The following is a 25,363-nucleotide window of genomic DNA, read 5'->3' on the forward strand; positions in this document are numbered from 1 at the left end:
ACATACCATATATTTTTTCATCAAAATTTGGACGAAAGGTGAGGTGGCTTTAATTTTTTTGGAGACAGTGGACACTTGTGGGCCTCAGCTTAATTTTTTAATAAAAATATAAAAAGTTAGAAAGATTAAAATAAAAAATTGGAAATAAAAACCACAAAGAGGAGGGGAGTCGTTGGCAGGGGCCTCGCTAGCGATCAACAACTCATTCGAGATGGCCAATGGGAACAGAGGTAGACGATGGTCTTGATGAAGGGGTGATGGATGCCATCGAGGCTCTCACAGCTGGAACAGTGAGAATCCTATAATTAAAGGGTCTTTCTATTCCGATTTGGGGGGCCTCGATGGCAACCACCACCACCCCAGTTGGCCAAGGTCGTCAGCAACCTCTATTGCCAGGTGGCCTCGATTGAGGGGTAGTGCCTAGCCATCGAGACTTCCATAGTCACTCCACTTTACTTTTTCATATTTAGCGTTTTCTTTTTTTTTTTCTCTCAAATCTGGTTGTGAAAATCTCACTGGAAGTCACCATCGCTCATGTGGGACTACCGACAACCCCAATTTGGGGGATGGTAGTTATTGGCGAGACCCCTATCGCCGACCTTTTTTTCAAGGGTTTCAAGTTCTTTTTCAATTTTTGCTTTTATTTCTTTTTGAATTTTTTTTTTATAATTTTTCATATGTTGGGGTTTCATAAGTGTACGCCGTTGCATGGGTTCTAAAAAAAAAAGACACATGAACTTTCTGTCCAGCTTTAGATGGAAAATAGACGACGTGCTCAAGTGTATAAAAATTTCAAAATATAGCGCGACATAATGGAAATATTATTATATATATTATATAAAATACTACATAAAAATGGTTAAAATATCGTATTACATGATGTCATTTTTCAAAATTTCAATTTTATTTGACCCTAACTAGTTTTCAGCTAATTATTTAAAATAAAATGAGTGTTCAAGTTCATAAGTTTCAAAAAAAGAAAAATGTTGAAGACTCGTAATTTACGTGATTTGTCTTAGTGGAGGATAAACAATATGCACATGGGCTTCGTGTTGAATTATGGTAAAGTAATTTTTTAATTTAATAATTAAGTGAAGTCAACCTAGTTCCAAACACACCCTATATTTTCCGAGTTTATCTCCACCGGTGTTGGTTGTATGGTCTTGGGCTAATACATTGACACTACGGTTTCTTAACACATCGAACCGATATGTGCTGTTAAATGCATTCTCTAGGTCTTGGCCCTGATCTGGGCCAAGCTATGGTCAATTTGGCCATAATCGTAAGTTGAGTACACTCTAAACTAGATACATGAAATAGGTCGATATCGATCGGTGTTGGTCAATTCACCAGGGTCCAAATGAAAATGTATCCCGACCTGGAACATCATTCCTTACTGCAATTAGTAACATCACATGATTGTAATCTGAGGAGGTTGGGCTGAAGCCTAACACAAGGAGAAATTTTTAAATGATTCTGTAATTGCAAAGGATCTAAAGGATTGTTGCAATTATCAATAATTATGGTGCTAGTCCATATAATCAACATTTTAACATTTAATTTATGAATTTGCTGCATTCTAATTGGACACTTAATGGTTTATCACAAAAATGGTTTCTTAGAATTCATTTTCCACTTGTAGTAAAGGAGAAAGTCTTGTATGTAATGGCGGTATGCAACGGAATTCATGTGGCAACATCACAAGCCTCTAGGTATCCCTATTTTTATTGGTTTTTAGAAATATCACAAAATAAATTTTTTTACGTGTCTTGTGATGTTGTCATGTGAATTCCGTTGCATACCACTGTTACATACAATACCTTCTCGTAGTGCAGAATACAACATTTATGTTGAAGCTAGCCAAAAGACAATATTTATGCTGTGTTAGCTTCAACGTTTTAGTTTGTGACTTTCGTTACATTAAACTGCAAAATGGATACTGATGTGAAATTTCTAAGTCCATAATGTCATCAATATATAGCTCGGAAATAATTCCTCGTTCGGTATCCATATGGAGTCGGTCTCATTTTCTGTCTTTATAATCACCATTCAACAGAAAATGAAAAGCAGCTAAGAAATCGATGGCTTTGAGTATTTTGCTCTTTGAATTTCTGCCGCAGAAGCGACATGGATTCAACTTGGAGAATGGAGTTATTTCAACAGATCCATTACTTTAGAGGTTAAAAAAAAAAAAAAATTCAATAAGTACATGAGATACATCGGCCGTCACCGTGTCCGAGTAACCCTAGCTTTGATCTTTACATACAATAAGCACTGCACAGTTTCTTCAATTCACCGCCTCCATAGCCTTACGGCACTTCTTCTTGTCCTGCCCGGGTGGATAATAAGAAATGAAGGGTGACAGTGATTGCACAATCTTCTCGAGATGAGATTTCCGATCATCTCAGGCAACGGAGAGGACCTTTTTGCTCGTCTCCGACTTATGTCACCTTATGAAGGGAGACCTGCAGAATGGAGCTGATACAGGGGATCTCAGTCCTCATAGTCCATCTCGCGGAATGGGAGAGGAACCGTCTTCACGGCTCGGAATTTCCCTACATTGTTCAGGTGCTCGTTCTCCAACCTGACCAGTAAATAGAAAATCATTACCGCTTCTAGCAGAATTGTCTCCACTGGTTTGGGAAAGATGTGAACGTGATCAGTACTTGAAGAGCATAAGTACCTATAGAAGTTCCAATGGCCTCGGCGAATAACCTCCAGCGAAGCAACGAAAAAGTCGAGTAGCCGTGACTCGACACCCCCGATGCGGAACTTCATCACCGTTTCGACCCAAACCACTCTTAGAACCACATTAAGTGCCTACAATTCAAGCTTTCAGCTATGAAACTATGAACAGAGGTGGTATTTCGTGCTATATAATGCATATTAGCTTCATACTGATGTCAGATGTCAGAAATTCCATGAACATGTACAAAACCGAATTTTGTCAAATATTGCCAGCTCACAATTGATATTGCCCTGAGAGAGAGAGACAGAAAGAGGAGCTTACGATGGAAAAATAATAGATTCCCTTATTCTTCAGAATCAAGTCGTCCCTAAGCCATGGGTTCTTGGACTTCGGGTTGAGAAAGCCCCAGTCCTTGACGAAATCCCAGTAAAGTTGATAAAGCGTGGCAATAATGGAAGTTATCAAAACTATAGCAAACCACAAGTGGTTCTCCTGCCTTGCGTATGTAATTCTTGCCCCAGCTGCCACCATTGCAGAAACGTACTTCCCCATGTTCGCCAACTGGTTCACATCGCATTCGTCAAACCATCTCCTTGCGCACTACAATTTTTAACAAAACAATCATACGATATTGAACTGGGATTGACGAGATACTATTCATTCTTAAAACTGTTATTGTTTAGTGCCCAGCAAAAGGTATAGTATTCCAATTTTACATTTTTCTTCTCTGTAAAGATAAGTAAATTGAGGAAACAAACTGTTTGATCCGACTTTAAAAGACATGCTGGATCAGGCAATTCTGTGGATTACAGCCCAAACCATTATTGCTCTTTTATTCGTTTTACAAATGTTGCAAAATGAGAAGCTGGAAAGCTGAAATTAGTTTCCCAGAACCAAATGGACTAAGATTGAATCGTTTTTCTAATGATATATGTCTTAACATTTATTGCAAAGCTTTATTTTGGCTAGTATGTATACCTGCATTGCACGCCAATAATAAGGCAGGAATGAGATTATGTAAACGAGCTCCCGGTACATCCTTCCCGATCTGCAGATCTCATATTGATGTGTCCTAAAACTTCTTGTGAGGAAATAGCAGGCTGTAGATTCCATATGCCTCATCAACGGGATCTATAAACACAAACAAATAGTCATATATAACTCAAAAAAAGTATGACTTGGTGGTTTGAGCTATGTGTTTTCCAAGATGGACATCTGTTTCTAGCAATAATACCTGGCTAGTAAGCTGGTCAGCCATGAAAAAGTCAACCAGCAAAACCTGCATTCAACGAATTTAAAATTATGTCGACATGAAACCCACAAGACGAAAATGTGAAAATAAGCCTTTGTTCCCAATAAAAAGTCCTCAATCCCAAGACGTAATTCTACCTTATAAAATGGAGAACAGATTATGTTGCGCAGAACAGAGATGAAACAATAGCGTGTCGGGCGGTAAAAAAAGTCAAGTGGGCAAATGAGGAGAGCAATAAAGATCTGCACAACAAATTGGAGTTAATAATAGAGCAAATTAGCACTTTACATTTTGAGAGAGTAATGTCACTGACCAGGAGCAGAAATCCTGGAATAGCATCAACTTGGGAAGGGGAGAAGCCATTGGCCCGTAAGAGGAGGTGAATGACCATGGCACTGACCACAGCGGTCATGAAGGTGGTGCAAATAAGAAAGGCGTCCCGGTACTTGAGAGACGTGTTAGGCGAGAACTCGAATATGAAATTGTAATTGATCCTCGTGCTCCTCCACATAAATAAGTTGCAGCCGTACATAAACAAGTGCAAGCTTAGCAAGGCGAATACACTGCACAATGAAAAGAAAAATAGATCAGATTTGCACATCACACTACATTACGAGAAGACGGAATAAAATGCCACTTTGAAGTTATTGTTTTCAAAAGCAGCCAACAACTAAGTCGTTTGGACGGGCATTCTGGACCTATTCTTTTCTAACAAACCGACTCAAACTTTTTTCTTTTTAACAAAAGATAAGATAAAACTTTTTTTTAACAAAAGATAAGATAAAACTTTTTTATGGTGTTTTAAAAAGCAAAAAATCTAGCTTCTACCGAACTACAATGAGCTGGCTGGCCAACTACTGCTCACTGATTGTGGAGTCCAGGCGTCCAATTATTAGTCACCAGAATTATTCAGAAATTATTTCGAAACGACACAATATATGCGTCAAAAGTAAATAATGTTGAACTTTGACATGGAAAACAAGTATTCAGAACGCCTTATTTTTTCATCTTCCAAATACTTCAAGCCTTTGAAGATAGAACTTTATTTTTGAGAGGACACTGGAATAAAAAGTTGTTCGAATGTAGGACCTGAAGACAGGGTAGACGATTTCCATGTAGCCTACATCATTGCTTGGAGAGAATATACCAGCTACGTGTGCTAAGATTGCATAAATGCTAAATAATGTCACAAAGGAACCAGTAAACAATCCTGCAACCGAGAAACGAGAAGAAAATTACTGACATGAGGAAATATCCAAGGGGAAAAATTTTAGAACAAAAGGAGTTCTACGATGGACTATCATGAAGAAGAAAGTAGCCAATAAGAGTTCGTAGCAGTACAAGGTCGGAAGGTTTTTTCAATGAGATACAATAGAGTAAGGATCTTACAACACATTATAGACTCAAATATTTAGCAAACTGAACATGAGAGAATTTATAATATGACGTATCAGGAAAATTGAATGAATAAAGAAAAGGAGAATGCACTTGAAGCTCCATATAAAACAAGCTTTCTTAACTTCTTCATTGACTTTACGAGGCTTCTAGATGAAATTTTAGATGTTTAATGAAAATATGAAGATGGAATTCCATTAAACTAATGGCAGAAAGTTCGAATTGCTTAATGCGGTAAGTAGATTCCGCCGTTTTTTCTTATACGATTTAAAATGTGTAAATGAGATGTCTATGTTTTTTTAGAGAGAGAGAGAGAGAGATTACCAACAAAGAAAGTAACCATGTGAGAATCTTTACTCTGCTGTGGTCTCAAGAACTTCATGGCCTTTTTCCTGTCATTGTTGGCAAAGTGCTTTGTGAATATGGACTCCACTTCATCCATTAACCTCACAACCTAATCAAACCAAAAGTATAAGGAGCAGCCATTAGAAACACGTAAACACCTCTCCCAGAATGAAAGCCCAGAAGAATAATACCTGACACGAGTCAGACACCATTAATATACAATCTACTGCAAATTAAATGTGTAATACGCGTGCCCAGACATATGTAGCAAGAGCCCACTAGCTCCACATCTGAACAAAAGAGAAAAATAATAATAACAATCCATAATCTTCCTCAAGCGTAGGCATCTCATTTACCTTATCTGAACTTACGAAGTGAGATCTCTTCACTTCTTTTAAGTAAGTCCCCGATGATTGCCGCCTTGCCACCTGCATATTAACGATAACACGACCATTTTAGCCAAGTAACACTAGTTGACGCGATGACATCTATTTCTAAAATGACCACCTCCATGAAAATTCATCTATGGTGTAAAAGAGACAATGAACAACAATAACAAAATATACAGACAGACAGGATAGGAGGCCGTCCGTGATCACATCTAATCACTTACTATTTGACAGTCTCCTAGTTCTTCCAATACCTATTTCTTTATATGATTTTAGAAAGCAACTCGATTTTTTTTCCTTGTGTAAAAAATTGATTTACGTTTCTTTTTCCTTCATTTCTTTACAGAATATGAATACGGGTTTTCATATATTTATCGAAAGACAAATACTTCAAAATACATATCAACACGTTAATACCTCATATACAACTTCTGCATTTTCAAACCGAAAGAAATCAGAAGGCTACAAATCATTTTCGACAAAAGAACCGAGCCATCTAAACCAAATTGATGAGCCATTCCACCATCTCACCTTGTCAAATTTCTTGAGTATCTTCGTGAAAGCTGTCATATTCAGGGAGCTGGGCGAAATAGCGAATCCGTATCAAAACCCATTATTTTGAAACCGATACTTCACATGAATCATAAATAGTCTCATAGTTCTAATATATTGCTGATATATGATAGCTATCATCGTCTAATAGCAAATGGTCCAATCAGATTGATAATTAGCAGAATTTCAGCAAAATCCAAATGCAGTCAATGGAACAATAACAGAGCAATGACAGGGACCTGTAAGTCTTGAGCAGTCCAAGGCCTCGGTAGAGCTCAACGAAGGCTCCCCTGATCATCTTCTCGGCGTATTGTATCTTCTTCCGGTTGATGAAGTCGGCGGGGCCGTCCTTCCTCGGGTTGTTGACCAGGTCCTCCCACAGCGCCGATGTGACGGCGGTGATGGTCCGGGTGGGCGTCGTGGCCGGTATCTCGATCCTCATCGCTGTCTTCGGCGGCTTCCCGTTGTTACCGGCCGCCTTGGCCTTGGACCTCGTTGCCACCCCAACAAAGCTCAGCCCATTCCTCTCCAGCGCCGCGATCACCTCGTCTGTTTCCGATGCCGCCGTCAGCGTAGGGGTTGCCGGGAGCTCCGCCGGCGAGTCTGCATGAGAAACTGGTAGTTAGTCCAAGCGGCATTTCGTCGAACAGGTTGACTACACACAGTTTGTTTCTAAATTTTTTTATTTTTTATTTTTTCAATAATTCCCAATTTTACTACAAAACAACAAAATAAAACATTTTTCTTTTTTTTTTGGTCCCATAAAAATAGAACCTTTCCAACATGGAATGGTTTGTTTTAATAAATTATTACTTTTCACCAAAAAAAAATATCTTTGTCACTGCTTTTTAATTTTTTTTGGGATAAAATGCTTGATGAAGAGCTATTTCCTCTTTTTTTGCTTTTGTAATAATAATAATAATTTATTTTCTAGTCTAGATAAGCAATTTGTTTTCTTCTTGACATATATTGATTAAAATAAATATTCAAATATTCCTGATATAACATTCGAAGAAGCCCATATTCGAGTTATTCTAGAAATCATGCAAGAGAATATTTCTTATTGTGTCACATGCACTGTCTATGAACGGACTGACCTATTCTGTTAGCTTGTAGTGTGTTCAAGTGAACAATGAAATTAGTGGGACAAAATCCGAATACTCTGGTTACATAAAATAATAAATAAATGAATAAATAGCAACAATTTTCATTCTATTGGCAGGCGAGAATTTGAAATTACCCCTATTATATTAAAGACTATCATTGTGAGATATAATGTAATTTATTTATTTAGTAACAACTCAATATTGTAAGTATATTGGGTTACTATCTATTTACTTGTTACATAGCAAAACTATATATATCTTAGGAGCCAAAATTAATGTTGCATTGGGTATGCAGTTCTGGACGAGCTAATTTAATTGGAACCAAAATATGGGAGTGAGTAATCACCTGGAGCTGAGAAGTCAGAGTTTCGACTCGAAGGCGGCCACGGGCTATGGAGACTTTCGGAGGAGTTTGTCGATTTAAACGAGGATCTCTCCTTGCGTCGATGGATGAGTATCTGCTTGAGGTCGAGCAAGATCTGGAGCTGGTTGTTGAGGAGTTGTCCTCTCTCAAGGAACTCGCCCTCCCTCAACTTGTAGAACTCGTCCACCTTTTTCAGCTCTTGATCCAGTGAATCGAAGAACGCTTTCACCTAACCAAAATTTTTGAAGTTAATACTTTGAATGAGTTCTTTTCACAAACTTATTAATCTTTTAAAATAATCTCAACTTAAAAGGCTACTTTTTATTTACCATGCTTACCAGCCTCCTTTATAGGCTAAAAAGTTATTTATGAGATTGTTATTTTTAATTTCTAATGCCCATTTTTTCCTCAAAAAGTTTATTAATTCTGTTAGTAACACTTGAGGGGTAATATTGGGACATTCTATAGCTATAAGGAGCAAAATTAAAATCCAGGCCCTTCTCGGAAACTTTATGGATTGTCTAAATTCAGAAACATTTTTATGTTGCGTTTGGTTTCATAGTAAGATTTTAAAATCAAATTTTGATTTTGAAAAAGAGTGGTATAAATGAGGTCCATCCTTTGATTTTGTATGAATTATTTTATTTTATTGTTGAAAAAGAGTGGTATAAATGAGACCCACTCTTTGACTTTGTATAAGTTATTTTGTTTTGTTATGGGTAGAATTAGGTTAGAGTTGTGATTTTAAAATTTTGTTGCGAAACCAAACATGCAAGTCTTTCCTTAATTTTTTCCCCAAAAAGATATTCAAACAAATACTTTTTATTTGAAGGATGTAGAATTATACGTAACAAAACTATGTCAATAACAAAATTCTCTATTTTCTTTTTGCTATAATAACAATTTTCTTTTGTATGTTACTTGGACTACTCAAACAAAAGTCATTTAGCAAAAGCACCTCTTCAGCCCCATCTAAATCAAATATCATTGTTACTTTTGATAAGCTGAGGTTTTTTTTCTCCATAAGTAAAATATCATTATTACTAAAAAGCTTGAAGTACCAGACTGAAGGATAGGATATATTATCATTATTAACTAAAAAAAATAAAATTACCATTCACCGGAAAAACCATTCATAATTTTTTTTATAAAACTAATGTTTAACAACAAAACATAGCCGATATGCATCAAAAGATTGTCATACAGACACTTTTGAGCGTCAATCGACTTTACCTCATCTTCCTCGGAGAAGAGCTGAACGAGCTCATTTTCGTAGAGCTCATCTTGCTCCTCCTCTTCTCCTTCCTCTATGGTTGCCCTATTCTTTACCTGCTCATATAAGGAAACCAGAAATCCATTATGGGACATGTTTTCAGATTTTCCTCTCTTTCTTAGTACTTCTCTCGTTTCCTGGGAAACATGTCATGTTTTTCATGATACGTACGTATATATGATCTTTAATCGTAGAGGTTAATTAATTCATTGCTTGTTTTTATGCGTTTTCTATTTCTCCCCCTCACAGTATTTCCGTTTTCAGTTTTTAATTAGTCTTTAATTTTTTTCCCTTTGAATATATAATTCTCTATCACATTATTCTCCTAAAATGAGCCTTCCTCCTAAAATGAGCCTTCCACCGGCTTATAGTGCGCTACAGCCGTTTCTTCTCTTCTTACCTTTTTTAAACGGGACTTTTTCTTCGAGTGACTCCCCCTTTAATTAATCACCATATGAACTCCCATCAACTATAAAAAATAGTTAATTTTATTGCTCGTGAAGACATAGAAAGCTGATTTGGACAGAGCCCACAGTTAATATACAAATTATTTGACCATTTTTAGTTGGCCAAAACTTAATAACTAATAAAAGCTATATAGCTTTATGTGCGTATATATTAGCCGATAAAATATTCAAAGACAAACTCATTCGAATGAACCAATTTCATGAACAATGGGTTCCTCACATAATATTCATTGATAATATTTTGTTGTGACGTAATACATGTCGTAACATAGTATAACCTTCAGTTAATGTCGGTTCGAATGAATAACTACATCCATTCAACTGTCACTTTCAAATTTTATCAGATGAAACTGAAGAATTATGTTCAAGTATATAGGAAACGAGGACCAACATATATGTACCTTTCACGGGCCAAATATGTCAGGTGTAGGGTTATATCTACACAGGGGTTTTGCTAAAATGACTTCGTGTCACCGTGACACGTTTAATACTTTCAGTTCAAGCGTTTAGTATTTCATTTCAAGTGTTTAGTATTTTTAGTAATCGTGATTTGTCTAAGTATTTTTTGTTCCTACTTTCAATTTAAGTATTTAGTATTACAATTATAGTGTTTAGTATTTGTATCATCCATCACAAATAGTAAAAGTATTAAATAATTTAACTAAAATACTAAACATTTAAACTAAAGTACTAAGCATATCACGGTGACACGGAGTCATATTAGAATTTCTCATCTACACAATCATCTGTTGTGAGAATTTTTTTTTTATGTGCTTCTGAGACCAGGGATCAACAAAATGCATAACATTGGTGCCATAGAATCAAGAAATTTGAGGAACTGAGACTTGTACATTCGATAAATCGAAGGATAAACAGTTCACTAAGAGCTAGCTAGAGCAATACTCAACTGCTCTGGGAAAACCCGGCAGCAACTTTAGCCTGAAAATGACCTCACTTAGCTTTCTTGGACATGTATATACATTTTTTTTATAAGTAGGACATATACATATACATGAATATATATATATATATATATGTAAAAATTCATGTGCAAGCCTTCCTAATCAGATTTGCTGAAGCAATGTGCAATTATATTCCTTTCGGTTACAAAAAAAAAACAGAGAAAAAATTACATACATATGTATCACTAGCTATATTTAAATGAAGGCAATTCAACTGCTGTTTAATTAGGATCCAAGTAAGTGCATCGGAAATTAATAATCCGTGTATAAAATGATACACTTGGTTATTTCAACTAGGGGCGAACATTATACCGCACGTGAGCAAATCATTTCGACATCCATTATAAACTCGCGCGATTTATTTTTAATATTGCCTTGTGTTATTCAGAACGCACGTGGTAGAGTATTTTCTCACCTGGGAGATACTGTCGGGCGAGCTAATGCTACTGGCATGACCAGGCCCGCCAGTGATCTGTGTCACGAGGGAGCAGACCGGGTTGAAGATGGACCAGCCGAACAAGTCGACGTTCAGGTCCTGGGGCTGCTTCGGTTTCTGGGAGAGCTTTATCTTCTTGATGTGCTTCTTGAGCTGCCTGTAGTTGACAAAGGCATCCTTCCACTCGGGAATAAGCTGAGCATCAAGCTCCTTAGAGAACTTCACCATTTTTGCCTTTTCTTCTTCCTTCCTTCCTTCCTTCCCTTTTTTTTTTTTGATGTGTGAAGGGAAGGGAAGGGGAGAGGGAGAGATGAAGGGGATCTAGCAAGAGAGAGAGATGGAGTTGGGAGGTTTATATATACAACAAAGACACAAGAGTCGTGTATGGAGAAAAAGAGAGGTGAGTGAGAGAGAGAGAGAGAGAGAGAGAGGGAGAATGGGAGATTGCTTGTTAGTAATGGAGCTTTCCTTTTCCTTCTTATATATAATAATTTCGCATTGTGTTGAGAATGAGTGGGATTCTTTTTTTTTTTTCCCTTCATTTTTCTATAGTGAGTGGTGTCCGAGTTTTGTCTGATCAGTCTCCACAGGCACGTGAACATCCTTTTGCAAACAAACGTGAAAACATTGTAAGACCATCGAACAAGTAAAGTCTGGCCGGTGGCCTTATATGTAGTTGATGGCCAGAGAGTATTTATTTTTGATCCATTATACTTATATATATGCAGATTAGTACTTTTCTCTGATTATATATATACAGGTATCCTTAGTCTAGTGGGCTAAAATCAATCCCATTCGGATGTCGATTTGGCAATTTTCGAACCTTTACACTACAAATAAAGTCCGTCCAATAATAGCTGAATTTGCGTTGAATCGCATCCTCGTAGTTAATGCGAGTTCATACTTTGTGTTGTGTCAACCAAAAGATACAAAAGGGAAACGAAAATAATGGGGTTTTGTCTAATTATATGGAAAAGTTCTTTTTTCTTCCACTCATGATTTCCTTATTTTTGGTGCAGACGGCCTAGAAAAGTTTTAATGGCGCTAAACACGCCTCCTTGACTACTTGCTTTTTTTTCCAAAATTATTATTTTTCGGCATTTCTTTTTCTGGAAATTACATGAGAAGGGTACTGGGTTGTTGAAGCTACGGTATTCTGATTTGATTAATTTTCAGTAAAATTGTATTAATGTTTATTTCATGTCTTTGTATTTTCTTGGTTCTGTTTGTCCTGTGCACAAGACGTGCAAACAAGTGGCAACTGTTAACATGTTAACAATATGCATACATGTATAGAACAATTTCACCAATGCTCTAATTTATTTGCCTTTTTTTTTCGAATTATTACTTGGAAAAGAATATTGATAATTAGAAGTATATATATGAGGTTTTCATATGTTTCCCTACAAAAAATAAGGTCATTTTTTCCGATAAAAAACATGATTATTTCTCGGTGATAATTAATGAATTTTTATCTCATCCGACATGGAAAATGTTTATTTCCTTATTAATTATGACCATGAAGGATGGCTTCGGACTTCATTAATGTATGTCATACGTCCTTAGAAGTCTCTTTCTGAATCTGAAATTTGTCAACTTTCTCAAAGGAAGCCTATGAGGTAGTATATTTGGTTTTGTATATACCAGAATTTTTTATTTTGTCATTTTAAGTAGCTTATATTTCCTTCATTTTCAGGAAATTTTCTCATTTTAATCACGATTTTCTGGATGACAATTTGTGTACATACCATGTAATTAACCTTTCGCATCGTCTCATATTTTTAAAAAAACCAATAGTGCAGTGGTCTTACTGGGGAAATTGACAGACTACTAACCGAGAGGCTGGTTCTTGGCTTAACTTGATAGACTCTAATTCAGTCGAACTCCGACGAAAAAAGACAGGGTTCGTTCCCTTACATATTTCATGACTTGTCATATTCGTTCCTTGGTTGATTTTCTCCACTTCTCTTTATGGTTAATTTTGTGCTTACATTAATAATTAGAATTCGACAGTCCAAGAAAAAAAAAAGACAAATTATTGCGTTAAAAAGAGATCACACCATAAAGCCTTCTTCTCTCTTAAAGTACTTTTCATTTGGAGGATCCTTGAGGCTTTTCTCCTCTCCTACTGATGTATTTTTCCTTCTAAATCTCTGTTGTGCTATTAGCTCTATTTTTTATTCAGTTTACATTAATGAATCACTTCGCCATTAACTTTAAAAATATTATTAAGTCGTGTGTATATATATATATATGTATTTACTTATAAGAAGGGGTACTTAGGCTTAACCTACTTGAAAAATCTGCAAGTCATATAACTTATTAGTCTGTCTTTTCTGAAATTATTCGGGTTAGTTGCTTGTCATGCATCTTTCTTGCATGTAAGCAGTGAGTCCATTAATTATTCGTACATAAAAGTGGTCGGTTCTGCTGAAATTAGGCTCTCCTTAGAAATTAATATTGTGTAGAGCTTCTAAATTGGCAACACTGATAATCTTTTGGCTTAATTTCAAGAGAAAACATATCTTCGAGAAAAATTACCTTAAAAAATCAAGAAAAACTTATAAAGTTGTCATTTTTTGAGTAAGGTGGGGAAGAGTGTGGAAGTCTTCCTCACTCTTGCAAACTTTTTTGTTCTTGTTCTATTTAATAATTCAATTAAAATTAGAGTCAACTTTTTATTTTATGAAAACGAAAAAGAAAGGAATTTATTATTTTGCTTTATTAGATATTTGAAACTAAAAAATAACAATTAATTTAGAAAAAAACAGAGAGAAAGAATTCTTTCAGTATCATGCCTTAATAACTAAATAATAAAAAAGGGAAAGGAAGTAAAGGTGTTTGGCAAATAAATAAGTAAGGAAAATGAAGTGAAGGCGGTCGGTAATAATGGAAAAAATGTAAAAGGGAGCAAGGTGCGTGTACAAAGGAGCAGTGATCATTCATAACGTTCTTTTCTTTTTTCTTTTATTTTTTGTATTTTCGTAAGGACAGTCACATCTCATCTTGGTTTTGTGATCTGATTTTTTTACTTTTGGTATTTACATAAAGATATTTACATCCCATCTTGTTTATTGTGAATATTATTTTATTTTCAGATTTATTTTCTTTAACTTTCTATACATATAATTTAAAGTTAAGAAAAGGCGGATACAAGTGACGAATGTGGAATTATTCTATGATCATAAGGGCGTCCTTTCATTCAGGAGTATTATATATAAAAAAAGAAAATTTATAATAAATGATCGGAAAAAAAAAGTCAATCCATGCTTTTAAAAACAGGCTTTTATTGTATATCTATATGGCATCACGGTTATAATTATAAACATGCTTTTATTGTATATCTATATGTTAAAAACACATGCTTTCACATTATATTTTCTATAATCATTATATTAAATTATTCTATAACTTATTGAAGTATACCTACGATTAAAAATTTATATTTACGAAAGAACACCGACACAATAGCAGCAAACTCATTATTATGATCATGAACAAATTAAAAGTGAAGGTGTGACGCTTATAGCAAAAATTTTTAAGTTGTTTCAAATGGTATAGATGAATCGAAATTAAAAATACTGCCTGCAAAAATCAAACTTATTGAATATAAATATTTTGCAAATCCAACAAGTCATATACGCAACTGGGAAATAATTTCACATACATATTGAGAGATTAAAAAAGAAGTAGCATGGTCTTTCACACTAATGAACATATAATATTATGAGTTCATGATTAGTCTATTTAAGTTTCTCATGTTGGTGGCTTGTGTTGCTTCGAGAATGACATTAGGGCTCCGTTTGGATCATATGAATATGATGGAATTATAATCGGGTTTGGACAAGTACAACCATTGGAATATAACTATGAACATCATGCATCTGGAGCTTGCGATATATTATTGGGATTTAAAAGTAAAAAGACTAATGTTTCAATAGAAATAAATATATTTAATTTTATAAAATATAAAATTTTAAAAATAACAAAAATAACAATAAAATAATTTGATAAGAAAAGGGACTAAGAACAAATATGAGAGAGCAGCTGCGGGGCCCACCTTCAGCCACCACTGCCTCGACAAGGTTGCTGGCAAGCTTTGCCAGGATTTTCCCTATGTAAGTAGAAGAGGGAGCCGGCCAGGATACGATCTGAGAAATTTTGTCCTCAAATTTAATCAACCAAATGCACCATAAATAAATAAAATGGCACATATGCTTTTGAAATATGATTACCGTAAATGGGCAGTAGATGAATAAAAAGTTATATAAATAAGAGAATTTTTCTTATTGATATCAGATATGCATTTGAAATTAACTTTAGTATTATTAAAAAAAAGAACAATTTATACCAACGTGGGTTGGTTTAAACATTTCAGTGTTTATTCGGCTTAAACAAGGTCTAGGGATTTGAGTCTTTGTGAATGCAGAAAATCCACACTGTGAGAGCTTTTCCTCTTAGTGAGGCGACCAGACTCGACTGAATTAGTCGGGATCTAATTGAGCTTTCGGATATCGGAGTTTATATCGGAAAAAAAAGAACAATTTGTAGTGTAAGAATATTGGATTTATATTCAGCAAATCTAGTTGATGTTAATACGTCATGATGATTGGCATTGCTTTAGCAGAGAGACGGACGTGCTCCATCCGTGCCACTGCAAGGATCAATTATTCAATAATGAGTATTACTTATTGAATATAGATAAGTAATAACCAATCAAACTATATTTAAGTGAAAGTCTATAGGGCCACTATGGACTATGTTTATTACTTACATGTATTTTTATTGAAAGTTATAAAGTTATTTGGCTGAGTAATACTCACTAAATATTTGTTCCACTGCCTCGTAGCTTAACCAATCTAGCACTTACTCTTAGCGGTCCCAGCAATATATAACAGAACTCTCCAATCATTGGTTGTTTTCTTTCACTCTCACTGAAACAGTAATCATTGAATTTTTTTCATCTAATATTTTGAATTCAATTATTTCAAAGAAATAATGTCTTTTTCTCCCAGAAAAAAGTTCCCTGTACTTTTTAATGTTTTTCATTAAAAGAAAACTAGAAATTCAAGGTGTGTTTGGTTCGAATATTATTAAATTATATAGATTATTATATTAGATTACTAAAAAGTGAATTCGAAAATATCAAATTTTTAGAAATGTTATATTACTATATTATATTAAATTATTGGAAAAGCAAATTACAAAAATCCTCTCAAAAAGTCAAACAATTTCTCAAAAATATCAAATAAACTGCAATTCATTAATTTTTCTACACGAGTCTGCAACAGGCGGACCTGAACATAGTTTATAGTTGAAAATTAGGGGTATTACAAATTTACAAAATCATTTAGTTGCACAGTAGACATACAGTTCCTATTAATTTACTCGAATTGGAAAGGAAATACTTGTTGATTATTCTAAATGCCAGTATACAGGAAGATGCAAATTGGAAATCAAGATTAAACAAATTTTTCATTTGATGTTAAAGAAAGAATGGGGACAAAATTTCATAGGGGAAAAAAAAACCAACATTGAAGAGGACGTAGAAGTGGAGGAAAGAATTGCTGGAATATGGCATCAGGGTTATAAGACATGCCAACACCCAAAAAATTGTCATATCATGATAAGTTGACTATTTTATATAAGCAAGAAAATTTGAAACGGGAAAAAATAGCAAAAATAGAAAGACTGAAAAGGAAAACAAAAAGGAAAAGAAAATAGAGAAATAGTGACATAGGCAAGTACGGAATTTACGGTCTTCGCAGCAAAATTCAACATTGGACAACTTATTTTTATAATCTTATATCGACTTGTTTAAAATATATAGATATCAGTGTGCTTATGATAGCAGCATAAACTAAATTCATGTTTTAGAGGGATATGTAATTTTGAAAATTAGAAGTTCCTAATATGAAGGGTGCTTTTTAATTCGCAATAATCCTATAAGGATAAACCAATGATCTTGCAAGGGAAATGAATGACTTTGTGAATTGGCTTGCTAAATCAGGAGTCAGTAGAACCTTAGATTTTGTTGCTTGGATGTGATATGTATTTTTGTATTCCTCGGGTTCATTGTGTCTTCATTCATCTTCTTCCTTCTCATTTATTTCAGTTCGGTATTCTACTGTTGGCTTGTATTTTCTGAGAAGGTGATCTGATCATCGTTTTTTGTTTTGTTTCTTATAAGAGACCGTCTTTATTAATGTTACTTCGTAAGAGTTATAGAAAAACTAAATAATTAAGATTCAGGGGGGTCAAAATTTAAGAGAAACAAAACAAAATATAAGAGGACAAAAAAAAGTTCATACTTCTATATCAGATCCTGTACATATTAATTAATGAATGAACAATCATGTTCCAAAAAGGAAAAAAAAAGAAAAAAAAAAGGAAGAAATAGACGTAAGAAATATAAAGAAAGCCAGACCTAATGAGCATAGCAAAATTGCAGGCATACGCAAGTATGAAATATTTTGTATTCGCTAGCAGAAGCTGAATATGGGTCAAATTTCTATATTATTATGATTACTATATCATTATTAATTTTATTATTTATTAATTTTATTATTTTGTGAATCGCTGAAAATGCGCCTGCAAATGGAAATTCCAATGTCAATTGTTTTAGTATTGTTTTTTTCCAAACAGTTCTCAACTGTAGACGTTGAAGAGCACCTTCTTACAAGAATTGGAATTTCCAAGTATTAATAGTCAATATTTCTTATTAAGTATTTTGATTTCAATATTTTTAGGTTTATTTAATTTGTCATTCACCCTCTTTATTCTACAACTATATTTGCAAATATCATACTCAACATATTCAACCAATTGATGTACCTAACTCATAGAAAATATTTTATATTATCTGGTTGATTCAGTTTCTGATTTTTCTCCCTCTAATGTGAAATAAATAAAGAAAATGCGGTACATCGTACTTCAAGAATTTGCTCTCTAGTAAACTGTCATTGTCGTTAATTTTTAGTTTAATTTAATTTTTTATCATTTTAATTTATGTAAGAAAAAAATTTTAAAAACAGTTTCAAATTTCCTACAACCCAACAGAGCCGCTTAGATTCCCCCTCGAGATCAGATAGAAGAAGATCAATATCGTAGGTTCCATTAATAATGTATATATATATATATATATATATGTATATATGGATATAGATATACATGCTTGTAGCAAGGGATCATTGGCACTTTATTTTTTTTATTGCTGGCCCAATGATAAGAGTGTTGATTATAATATTTTTTTGGATATAATTCGCCATTGGAGTATTATTGCCTTGCATTATCATATATTATTCAAAGGGGATCATATAGCACTACTAATTAAATGATTTCATATGAAATTTTTTTTGGGATAATAAAGAGAGAGATATAGATATGCGTTAGTAGTTCAAGGCCAAATTTTATCGTCTACTCTCCTTTTTCTTCCTTAGTGGAGATCCAAGAGGGTCATGCTTAGCTAATTAGAGGCAAAATATTCCAAGAATATTCGCACGTAAAAGAAATTAGAAGGTACTAGCCCAAACATCATCCGATGGTGCCCCAAATCATGCAAACTCTACCTTTAGCTGTTAATCATGTAACCCATTAAGACAAGAAAAAATTGGGGAAGGCAGACAAAAGTCATTGATGATAAAACTTAAGAGAAATTAGTAATATAGTTTCTTACACGGACTTCACTGACTTTTTCTGTAGCTATCAGATCAACTTTTCATAATGGTGGTTCATCAAAATTAAAACAAAAAAAAGTATGATGGTAACAATTGGTCGTGATACACATGATAAAACTAGCTTGAGCTTGAAAATCAAACGGTATTTACTTTTCTAATTATTCTCATCTTATCCTTCGCAAGCCATAGGACTTAATATGGGCCTAAGTCGGAATCAATAGGTCAATTAAATATTTATGGGATACGTGATTATTAATGGTCAAGGACCTGAGGTTTTTTCACTCTTTTCTTTTCTTTTGTTTTTTTCTTTTTTTTTTTGTGTGTAAGGTTAAAATTCCCTTGTGTGCAAGCCGGTCCGGTCACACGATTTGACAGCAACACCATTTTTTTTTTGACTGGAAGACAACCCCACCATATTATTGGAAGATTGATTGATTGTTATCATGCAGGCGAGAAAAATGTCCTATAGTATAGAAGAGATAGAGAAACTTTTAGCTTTTTGAATAAAACACATACAATTTTTCTTTTTGGATGAAACAAGAGGTATATCTAATATATATATATATATATATTATCCTTTCTTGGGTTAAAGAGCATGAAAGATTGGTTCATTTTCGAATTACAGAACAAAGCGGGTGAGCAGAAATATGAGACCGTCCACTAAGAATTATTGGTTCTTTATCATTTAACAAGGTTGATTATTTTGCCTTGTACATGAGTGACACTCTAGAGACAGCCAACTGAAATAATTTATAATCCTTAATTTATCCGAATCAATAATTAAAAGCAAATATTAGCAGGAAAAAACCTAAAAACTTATTTAAGTAAAAAAAGGAAGTTGTAAGAGCTGGAAATCGCACTCGAGGGTTCGAGGTAGACAGCCAACTGAAATAATTTAAAATCCTTAATTTATCCAAATCAATAATTAAAAGCAAATATTAGCAGGAAAAAAACCTAAAAATTTATTTGCGTCATTATTAGTATTTAAGTAAAAAAAGGAAGTTGTAAGAGCTGGAAATCGCACTGGAGGGTTCGAGGTTTGACAATGGCATCATCATCATCATCATCATCATCAGATATGATATATATATATATATTATTAATTCTATGGTCAGCTCTTTCGGTGCACACTACATTCCACGCACACGCGCACACACACACACACGTGTTCAGATTCTTCACCAGAATCTCCACATCCTCTCTCGCTCACATATGTAATAGCCGACCATTAAAATGGAATCTGCCGTGTTAGCTGGAACAGTGCGCGTATGAAGAGAGATTCTAAACTGTAAAAGAATAGGATCTGCGCTATAATTAGAGCATTAATTAGTAATTTTCGATCTGCCCTCCAAAGAAACTGCAGGTACCTCTCTTTTCTCTCCTTGATTATATGATTATATGATAAGATTATAGGAAACAAATAGGAGGTCGGAGTATATCCCGGTTCCAATACAACTGAAATGAAGAGTACCTATGTTAACGAGAAGCACAACGTGAAAATAGAAATAGGCACTTGCCGTTGATCTATTATTGGTCCTATATTGAGTGCAGCGTGTGTACATGTATATCTTAATCGATACAATCACGCGTCATATCAAATCAAAGAGAACGTACAAAAAGCAAAAAAAAAAAAAATGACAGTAGGACACGCTCTCCAGCACTCTACAGTCGATTGCACCATATGGTGCATGTAGGTATGCGTTGAGGAAATAAATAACGCAGGTATTCTGAACGCTTCAATCCATTTCATGATATGCGCGGAATAATTCGAGGGGCTAGCCCTAGAGATTATTGAATGAATGAATTAGGGCGACCAATCCGTACTGTAGAGAAGTTGTTTCCGACAGTATTAAGGACAAAGACACACACACATTTATGTACACACACTCAATGGTCTTTCATTAGTGGGATCTGTACTCGGGATATACATATATTAATACATTTGGGTTTGTGGAGCCAATTTGGTCGATAAAGAGATGCAAGCCACACCCTCTTCCCTTTTTAACGGTGGGTGACGTTTGAACAATGCCTTCATTTATCTTCTTCCCCACTTGGTCGAGAGAATTAATGGCCCTAAAACGTCCCACACAATCCCTTCCTTTTTCTTTTTCCCCCCATGAGAAGTTCTAGATTATTATATTCTACTATATTTTGAATAACACATTGTTTTTATGTGTTTGCAAAAATAATTTCTAGAAAATACATGGATTAATTTTCTTCCCAAAAAAAAAAATAAAAACATGGATTAATCGTGCTCCGCAGTTGGGTTTGGAACATCGTTAATTGACTAAAGATAAAACAAATTGTCACGTACCAAGTTTAATACACATAAAAAAGAGATTTTATTGACTCATTTTCTAAAATTATATATGTAATTTGTCTGTAGTATGATTCTTACGCCTAGGGTTAAGGTGATGGCCAGTTGGAGGGATTGTTGGAGGATGTTATAATTGTTGATGCAATAATGCCTGCGTCGAAGTCGCATTCATACAATTAATTGATCATGTATCGAATACGACTGTACCTAGGGACTCATAAGCGCTTTTTTTTTTGGGGGTGAATACTCACAAGTACTTTCATAGTGTTGATCAGTGACTGCTAATTAGTCCATGTATTATACATGGTAAAACTTTTTTTTTTTCTCCTGATAACTTATAGTTCTCTTCAAATGGAATTTATAAAACCCTAGTCTAGTTGTTTTACTTTTGTACCGAATATATAGTTCGTTGGAATCGGATAATTCTTGCTAATTAATTCCATGAGCCAAATTCAACCTTTCATGTGTATATAGTATTGGGATCGATATATTATAGTTAGGAAATAATTGGATATCGACATGTCCAGCAATAATTTACTTTTATCTATTCATTCATTCATTCATTTATTTATTTATTTGTATACACGTTCATTTGTTTATCTTCCTAATTAATAGAAAAGTAGTCAAAGTCTACATGATGGACCGGATTAAGGACTTCACTAACGAAACGTTTCTGTACTGTCTTGTGGTTGCTGAATTTGGATCAATATATGATCTTCTCATTTGACTCCTTGGGCAATAAGAATCTTTATATAATTATTAATATATATAATGGATCGAAAATTTCGTCAAATTCTATCATATGTCATCTTTGACATAGATTAAATACGAATTTTCCATGATCTTTATTTGATTCGTCGATCCTCAAAAAAAAAAAGAACAAAAGAAATAAGCAAAGTTCCGTTATTGAGTTAGAAATGGAAAATTTCTTGAAAAGTTACAATCTTCATGTGTCATCTTTGGCTTCCAATATTAAAGTAGTGTTAATATTAAAAGATTTTATTAAAAATTGACCATTAAATGAAAAATATGAAACAATCAAACAATTAAATATAAGAAAAGAATATTAAAAAAAAATTCTTGCATTAGGAGAACGACGTCATCCAAAAAATAAAAAGGAATACTAAACAACTATTTATTTCTTAAGAAAACAACATGCTTGACTTATTGAATTGATCCTAAATCTTAAGAGATATGTACAAATACATAACTATCAACAATAAAATTTTCATTTGTACATTATAATATATATACATATATTCTATTAGTATTTTTACAATTTATTTATATACAAAGAATTTCTTTTTCATTACTTACCCAAATATTTGAAATATTAACTAATGCGTATTTTATAAATTTACTATTCCTACTTTATTAAAAAATGTTGTTTCTTTCGGGAGACAATTATTTTCGTTAAAATTTTTACATTAAACTAATTGATATGATCTTCTTTTTCTTCAATCCTTAGCTCCTCCCCACCGCCCCCTAATTACACCATGTAAAGATATACAAGTAATTCATTAATCTATTTAGTTCATAATTATTATTTTTATAATTAGATAGAGAACTTTGTTGGAATTAATTTAAATCATTGGTCTTGATTTATTTGTATATAATATGCATGTATTTGCAAAAGAACACATTTATCAATATAAATAACAATAATTTATAGATATTACAAGTTTTTCACTATATAACAATTTAATTTTTATCAAGTCAAAACATAACATTTATTTAAATGGACAATGGTTAATAAGATTCAGTGAGATTAAGACAAGAAATTTCTCACGAAAACTAAAAACAAATCATGTGCAACGCACCGACTTGTAGGCTCGTTTTCACTAATAGAGAACGTTGAATAGTGTTTCTTTTGATGTGTATTGAAGCAAGTATAATTTTCATAATATCGTATTTATCACAAGTCGGTTTTGGCAAGTTCATATTCTACTAATAGAATCTTACCCGTGTCATTTTGATTTGATGATTTATCACTGAGTGTAGATTTATTTCTCGATACATGAGTTAGAAATACTTAATTTAGGTGCCATTTGATAATGGAGTAAAAAACGTACTCCATTTCACGCCATTCTATTAAAAGCTTGCTTTTAAGTGGAAATGAACCCAAACTCGTATAAGCCAAATAAAAATTTAATATGGTATCAAAGCTCGGTTACACGTATGAGTGCCTATGCGTGTGTACGCACTCACACCACACCAGGCCTAGTATGTCGAGTGCAGCCAAAGTGCGTCTCGTGTTAGTCCCTCCTCGCCCGAGAACGGAAAAAGAGCCCGGCTCGAGGTTAATTGTTGAGGGCAAATGTTTAAGAGCATGTGACAACGTGTAGGCAAAAATAGATCACACGTTGCACGTGAGGGCGGATGTTGAGAATATTAATCTCACATAGAAAACATGAATCAAAATTCATTGGTTTATATGAGATTTTGGTGCTACCACTTATCAGCTTGAGCTTTTAAGTTGAAAATAGACCTAAACCCGTATAAGCCCAATTGAAAATTTAATATATCTATCTGACGCAGCACGGATCACGGTTTCTCGCGCCTAAATCTGAATTTAGACTCGAAGGGAATAGAACACGGCTAAACCCTAACGATATACTGGAAAACAAAGAGTTATAACAAACTCAAAGTATCATTCATCAATAAGAGTTATACGCTTTCATTAAGAAGTAGATTATTAGATGAAACAATAACAAAAAAAAAAAGCACGAGAAACTGTATATTATGTCGCATATCGAAGTTTAAGCTCAAGTGGGAGCTAGTGCCTGACCTCAAACATGGGAACAAGAATCTAACCATGACCCTTTCATTCCTTAAGAGTCAAAATCACACACACACACACACACACACACATATATATATAATCTGTACAAATAGAAATATTTCAATTTGGACAAACTTTCCCAAACGCACTCTCTTGAAGGCCTTTGTCACAAAATATCCCTATCTTCAACCTCTTCATTAAGGAAAAAAAATACTAATTAATTGTCGAATTATGAGGATATAACTTGGGTGGCAAATTAAATTCTTAGTGAGTGGATACTCCAACTACATTGCAGGGGGTCTAAAATACTGAAAGTACTTCAATACTAAGGTTATATCGATATCTGAGTAGAGAGTAGTCTCAACCAAATCGAGAAAAGAAAAAATAAATCGTAAGTTTCATGCATGAAAAATAATAATGAATTAGTGAGAGAAATTGGGAGTCACTTTGCCTTAGAAGCGATCAGATGAGCCATTTCTATGTCATCTTTCCATTTAGAGCCAACATAACTAACCCAAAGAAGAAAAGTTTAAAACAAATAGAGAAAAAATAAATCAAAATGTGCATCTCCATCCCACCTACCTTTTTCGGGAGCTCAATTATATATTCTTTCACCTTTCCTTCTGAAACAATTTCTTAATCCCGTATCTTAAAGTGGGGTCAATTTTTAACTATTTCCTCATGATCAACTTTACTTGAAATTAGCAATTAACAATATTTTAATTATCCTCAAACGAAAATCCTTTCAGGGGGAAATGCACTTGGGAAATGGTGTTTCTGTGAATGTAATCCATTATCTAAAGGCTGCACGGGTCATAAGGTAGTGGGACGTGTAGAATGTTTTCCCCCTTAATTTATTTCTGCCTGACAAATTAAATGAGGTTCATATGTGCTAGGATTAGTGGGATTAATGGATTTTATTATGTTAATCTAAATATCAAGCCATGATCACAAAATATTAGGGATCGGATCCCATCAAAAGTGTAAAAAATTTATCATGGATCACAATGATTTTTATCGTATAGCACGTCAAAGAGCCGATGTTTTCTTTCTTTTTGTTTTTCATTCTAGTAAATTTAAAGTAGAAAACGGATCATGAATCAATCTGTTTTGTTGTTTGCGAACAATGGTGCTAGCCGGGATCAGAATTTTCAATTTTTAAGCACCGTGTGGAGTGTCTAACTATCAATCTCGTTTTACCATATTTTATTCGTGGAATTGACAAATTTTATATTTCGGTAATGCCATAGTGCGTGATTCGGTATAATTAGATACGGCTACGCATGTATAGTGGTTAGCAACAAACCAACATTTGGCTGCTCTAGTCATGAAACATGGATTTCTCAGAAGTTTATCTG

The 25,363-nt window shown here is 34.0% G+C and overlaps 1 protein-coding gene across 1 annotated transcript; it reads right to left on the minus strand.

Moving 5' to 3' along the window:
* Positions 1-2,069: 2,069 nt before the first annotated feature.
* On the minus strand, positions 2,070-11,657 carry LOC116192878 (phosphate transporter PHO1-like). Its single transcript, XM_031521566.1, has 15 exons — positions 11,210-11,657; positions 9,326-9,421; positions 8,075-8,321; positions 6,862-7,225; positions 6,602-6,650; positions 6,038-6,109; positions 5,661-5,790; positions 5,031-5,151; positions 4,255-4,504; positions 4,079-4,183; positions 3,924-3,968; positions 3,668-3,820; positions 3,011-3,289; positions 2,684-2,820; positions 2,070-2,584 (listed from the first exon to the last, which is right to left on the minus strand). Exons 1-15 carry the CDS (start codon positions 11,456-11,458, stop codon positions 2,494-2,496), a joined length of 2,388 nt encoding a protein of 795 aa, XP_031377426.1. The 5' UTR covers positions 11,459-11,657; the 3' UTR covers positions 2,070-2,493.
* Between the last annotated feature and the right edge of the window lie 13,706 nt (positions 11,658-25,363).

This window comes from Punica granatum, chromosome 1 (assembly GCF_007655135.1).
Source record: "Punica granatum isolate Tunisia-2019 chromosome 1, ASM765513v2, whole genome shotgun sequence".
Classification (NCBI taxonomy): Eukaryota; Viridiplantae; Streptophyta; class Magnoliopsida; order Myrtales; family Lythraceae; genus Punica; species Punica granatum.

Coding starts and splice junctions, on each gene's coding strand:
- LOC116192878 (XM_031521566.1), bottom strand. CDS start 11,458: ATGGTGAAGTTCTCTAAGGAGCTTGATGCTCAGCTTATTCCCGAGTGG. Junction 3,969..4,078: donor TCTGTTCTCCATTTTATAAG/GTAGAATTACGT, acceptor CGTTGAATGCAG/GTTTTGCTGGTTGACTTTTT. Junction 3,821..3,923: donor CTGACCAGCTTACTAGCCAG/GTATTATTGCTA, acceptor TTGTGTTTATAG/ATCCCGTTGATGAGGCATAT.